This window comes from Ambystoma mexicanum, chromosome 3q, assembly GCF_040938575.1.
Source record: "Ambystoma mexicanum isolate Mex_15411 chromosome 3q, UKY_AmexF1_1, whole genome shotgun sequence".
In the NCBI taxonomy this organism is placed as follows: domain Eukaryota; kingdom Metazoa; phylum Chordata; class Amphibia; order Caudata; family Ambystomatidae; genus Ambystoma; species Ambystoma mexicanum.
In genome coordinates, this window is record NC_090926.1 from 491,780,239 (window position 1) to 491,785,713 (window position 5,475).

The 5,475-nt window shown below is 54.1% G+C and overlaps 1 protein-coding gene across 1 annotated transcript; it reads left to right on the forward strand.

Annotated features, from left to right (window-relative positions):
* Nucleotides 1–2,937: 2,937 nt before the first annotated feature.
* LOC138581884 (nuclear apoptosis-inducing factor 1-like) lies at nt 2,938–4,670 on the forward strand. The gene is made up of 2 exons (XM_069652853.1): nt 2,938–3,460; nt 3,785–4,670. Exons 1-2 carry the CDS (start codon nt 3,040–3,042, stop codon nt 4,624–4,626), a joined length of 1,263 nt encoding a protein of 420 aa, XP_069508954.1. The 5' UTR covers nt 2,938–3,039; the 3' UTR covers nt 4,627–4,670.
* Nucleotides 4,671–5,475: the final 805 nt, after the last annotated feature.

Below are 5,475 nucleotides of genomic sequence, written 5' to 3' on the forward strand. Positions count from 1 at the left end.
TGAAGTGACCAGTCTGCAACCCTGATGTAGTTCATGAGTTCGATGAGGGCAACAAAATACGTTGTTCCCGTTGACTTTTATACTATAGGCGACGAAAGACAAGGGTTCAGTGTGAGGGTGAAGGAAGCCCTTCCGCAATACGAGGGCAGTGCCTTCCTATAGCATTGGCGTTTAGGCGTCAGACATGGAGGGTTTCCAGTGGGGTCCCCCGAAGGTTTTCACTTTAGACGAAGGGTGAAAAGGACCTCGGTGGTGGGGACAGTCAAAGGCTAAGGTTGTCAAATTCAACGGTTGCTACAGCCGGTCAGGTGGCACAGCGAGTAGAGCGCTCGCTTTGCCACCGGTGCGGAATCTGCTAACGCAGGTGCGAATCCCGGCTGGGCCAAACTCAGCCTTACATGCTTCCGAGATCCCCCGAGGATATAAATGCCAAAATTTTTATCATGCAACAAGTGGCTCAAATAGGTGGGATTGCTCAGAGGCAAGGCGTGTGGCTGGGAATCAAGGCACCACAACACAGGTTCGAATCCCGATCCAGCGCTTAAAAACCAATCTCGGATATGAGGCGTTCTGTAAAAGGGCAATTATAATTATGGGTGGTCAGTCCAACATCTCAGTCGGACGAAGCTGCGTTAGGGCATCCGTTGTGGAACTAAGTAGGAGTATACAACTAAGGAATAATTGTGGGTAGGGGTCCGAGTTGGCACATAATAAGCGCTTCAGCAGGACGTACGGTGTAAATTACATATGGCAAGTAGGTGGTCGGACGAGGGTACTGATCTTATGCCCACCCAGGACACATTTGGGGGGGAATGTGGAGGTTGGGATCGGAGGCTGTCCGCAACACACAGACCAGACGGGTGTTTCTGATAGCACAGCACCGGGCGGATTGGCACACACGAGGGAGTGGTCCCGGTGTCCTAATGGATAAGAAACTGTCCTCCTAAAGCAGGGGTATTGGGTTCGGGTCCTGGTCTTTCATGGGTGGTTCGTGGCAGGTTGTTTTTAAGGTGGCATTCTAGTTTATAAGGTGGAAGATTTCTTAAGGGGTAACGTGCTCATCTTGGAAGCACGACGGGTCAAAGCGCTCCATGTTCGGTCCGCGCATAGAAACCTCTGGGTATTAAGCGGGTTATGAAGAACTTAGCATATTTCATACACAAATACTAAAATGTTCTAGAAATGCGGGCATGTATTCTTCCAGTGCGGTTGTGCGGGCAGTAGGAGTGGTGGTCAACTGGTTTAGTGCAGGCGCGGCGAGGGGCGTCACGAAAAGACAATGCGAATAAGATGCTATGGTGGGTTACTTCACTGTGCGCATAGGAGTTTTGACCAGTTACCATAAGGTAGTCTGTAATTTGCACAAGTTACGGCACATGTTGAAGGACGTCTTATAGTTAGTGTGTGAGCGCCACGAGGCAGGTATCACACAGTTGCGCTACAAGGATTATGGCATGCCTCTTTCCAACGTTAGGGGGTGCATCACGAGGCAAGGAGGACGAAATGGTGGTATAGGCAGTATGGTTGTACTCTGGAGCACCACGAGGCAAGATGGTAGGACTGAGTTACATGATGGTGCGACATGGGCACAAAGGTGGGCTTAGAAGTTTGGCAGGGGCGTAATAACAAATTACAACCCAGGTACAGGTATGACGGGGCAGTATCACTCAGCTTGATGCCATACCTTAGGTGGGATAGGGCAACTGTAACATGCCTATGCACAAGTCGTTTCAGGGGCAACTTTGCAGCTCCGGGGATTACCGAGTTTAAGTTAACAATGTGGCATTTTACTATTCGATCCGTGGCAGCAGCCAGCTAGGGTAGTACGGGCAGGCGTGTCGCTTCCTTATGTTATGATAAGGCAGTTGTAACGCACCGGTAAGCAAGTGTTGTGGAAGGCGCAATCTGGAGTAAAGGGGTGGCCCCTCCCCACATGTTTCATTAGCGCATGGGATCATCAAAATTATTGCGGTTGCAATATAACTGGCCGAGCTACATCGGTATAGGCAGGTGTAAGGTGCACTTGGACGGAAAATGGTTAGCTTGTCACTTACGATGGGTCGCTTAGGGTCAAGTGGCAATGCACAGTATGGTACAGGCGGAGGTTCGCTGGTGTGGTTGGAGGCAGTGATTACAGAAGGAACGGACAACTCCTAAGGTTGGTGTGGCAATGTTGGGCCGTTACAAGTGAGGTCCAGGGGCGGCCGCAGCTTTAAAGAATGCTGCAATACTGGCGGGCGGAAAGGAAAGGGGGTCATTGGCCGGGTTTAGGAGTTGCGTTTAATGTTTCAAACCTATTTTGGTGCATTATGGGGTTGATAGTTGGGCACAGGATTGGTATCAGATTGGCCTTTTATCCGGAAAGTCAATTTATGCCAGACGCAGTGATGCCACTGGCCGCGGTTAGTTCCTTGTATACCTACAAGACTATAAGTCCCGGTAGGCGTTTAGGCATTTGCCACGGGCATTTCTAAACAAGGCGGCGTTCAGGCGGCTGCTAAGCATGGGGCAAGGTGCTCTCTATGGTTACATTTTTGGAAAAGGAAAATGGCGGCGTTACAGTGAAGACATTTTCGTTCATTACACAGACGTCTGTCTTTGTGGCACAGTCAGTGGGCCTCATTACGACCCTGGCGGTAATCCGCCCTCATTACCGCCATGGCGTAATGAACGTTAACGCCGTGGGACGATGGCGTAAAGTGCGCCACATTACGACCCATCGCGCACGAGCATTACGCCATGGCGGTAATGTAAACAGCGCCATGGCGGTAATGCCCCCAAAACGGCACCTACCGGCATCGTATGCGGCGCAAGGTGCACCACCGCCACCGCCGTACATAGCGGTGACCGTAGTCAGCGGTCACCGCAATTAGCGTTGACCGTAGATAAGCGGAACCGGAAGTAGCGTCACCGCGGCGGAACGGGAAAGAGCACGGCGGCCATCTTTAAAAACACAATCCATTGCCATCCTCCGAAACCACTGGACATCCGAGCCTGAGACCCCGCCAATACCGGCTTCAACCTTCTACCTGCAGGAAGATGCCTAAAGTTTTGAAAAAAGCCTGTGACCGCCAGCGGCAAGACCGCTTCTCCAGAGAGGAGCTCACCATTCTAGCGGAGACCCTACAGGAGAACGCTGCAGTGGTATTCTCCAACCAACTGACAAGACCGGCCATAACCAAGAAGAAGGCCATATGGGCACTGGTAGCTCAGCGGGTCAGTGCCGTGGGAACGACACCCCGCAATGTCAAACAGTGCCGCAAGCGGTGGGACGATCTCCGGCTCAGAGTCAGGAGCATACTATCAGCCAACATGAACCTGGCAATGGCAACTGGGGGAGGATCGGAGTCCCCTATAAAATTGCAGCCATGGGAGGAAATCTGTGCCTCCACAATCGGAATGCAGAGCATTGAAGGAGTAGGAGGAATGGAGAGAGGAGCCCCGACATCGGGCGATGCAGGTAGGTGGCTCAAATCAAGGCATGCAAATCTCACCTAAGTCCATTCATGTGAAGTACAATGTTGGCCCATAGTGTGAATGCAACACATCAGCAGGAGACTGCCCACAGATACATCCGATCTGCACCCTGTACACATGCAGCATGCACACCCTAACTGCAGGCACCCACATACCTCCATGCTACTTCCACACAAAAGGGAGTCAACTTTTTTCCCCTGCATGAAATGTGCCACATGTACTAACTGATGAGATGCCAGTCGCCACAATGCCCGGCCAATGTCCGCAGACCCATCAATAACACTCTCCCTCCTCTGTCCCACCACAGGCTCAAATTCCGACCTTGAGGAAGAGGACACCACAGCCTCCACACCCACCAAGAGGGCCAGGCCAACTGTGCCAACGCCACAACCCTCCACCTCTGTCGTCCCGAGGAAAACACCACAGCAGGCAAAATCCATGCAAGGGAAACAGGACAGGGCACAGACAGCCACCCCAGCAGGCAGTACAGCAGCAGCAGCAGCAGCAGCAGACATCACACCAATCATGCCCACAGAAGCCACAGCCTCTGCTGCAAGCAGCACACTTGGGGAGACTGCTGCCATTGCTGCCTCCTCCGATAGTGAAGCAGGGACCTTTGAGGAGAGTGATGTCAGGAGCCCCACAGGCCACCCTCATTCCCCCTACCTGTCCCTAAGCAGCCCGCATGTGGATGCCACACAGGGTCAGCCAGAGGATGACGATTGGCCAGCCACTCCATCCCCGCTGCAGGGGCAGATCAGCCCAATGGGAATGCCACTGCCATTAGCCATGGCCCAGAATCCCAACCATTCTCTGGAGGCGATTGCCACCCGGCAGCAGCAACTTTCCTCGCTGCTCGAAGAACATGTTGCTGAATGTGGGGGGTCAAGTGCAGCAATGGATAAATGTGCTGAGACTGTGAAGGCAGCTATAGAGTCGTCCACAAAGGACATCTGCGCGGAACTAGCTGCTGTGCGGCACGCCATCACTGACCTTGTGCAGACAATACGGGCCATGCGTCCAAATGAGCAGGCAGGATCCTCCTCGGTTGCCAGCTCGACACCGAGCAGCCCCATCCGCCGATCGGGGAGGAACCTCCGCAGCACAGGCAGGGGTGCCCCGGGGGCCAGTGGAGGGGGCTGCCAATAGTGGCCGGACAGTGTAGGAATCCTACTACTGACACTGCTGCACAGACCAACTCACACCTTTGTTGGGATTCCAGGGGGGGGGGAGGGTGGAGGGGGGAGTGGGTGTGTTGGGGTGTGCAGGGGGGTGGCGGGGTGGTGTGTTGGGGAGTTAAGGGGGGAGTTTGGGGGGGGTGTGTGCAGGGGGGAGGTGGGAGGTGGGAGGGGGTGTGTTGGGGTGTGCAGGGGGGTGGCGGGGTGGTGTGTTGGGGAGTTAAGGGGGGAGTTTGGGGGGGGGTGTGCAGGGGGGAGGTGGGAGGTGGGAGGGGGTGTGACACGACAGTACATAGTTCAAATACAATTTATTCGTTTTACAAAAGGAAACGTGTGGACATTTTCATTGCGTATGTGTGCTTTATTGGTGTCCAGTCCTCAGTGTGCATGCCCCAGAGTCACACAGTGCCCCAAGTGCTGTCTCCATGCGATGAACACCAGCCGTGTGTGCTAGAAGCAGTGGTTGATGATACTTTGGCGCATGGCACGCCCCTCCTGTGCATCGCCTCCTCCATGTGGTGGCGCCCCTTCTGCACCCTCCTCATCCTCATCCTCATCGTCAGGTGGTTGCAGTTCTGCGTCAGGGGGCAGGGGCACATTCCGTCTGACGCACATATTGTGCAGCATGACACATGCCATGACGATCTTTGCCACCTTCTCATGGCCATACAGGAGTGCCCCACCAGACCTGCTGAGGCTTCGGAACCGTGCCTTCAGGAGGCCGAATGTCTGCTCTATGACCACACGAGTACGTGTATGTGCACGGTTGTAGTCCTCCTCGTGCTGGTTCTGCGGGTTCCGGACTGGCGTGAGGAGCCAC

Bases quoted from the DNA above. Each gene is read 5' to 3' on its own strand.
- LOC138581884 (XM_069652853.1), top strand. From the start codon at position 3,040: ATGCCTAAAGTTTTGAAAAAAGCCTGTGACCGCCAGCGGCAAGACCGC. The intron at 3,461-3,784 runs GTAGGTGGCTCA...GTCCCACCACAG, and splicing joins CCCGACATCGGGCGATGCAG to GCTCAAATTCCGACCTTGAG.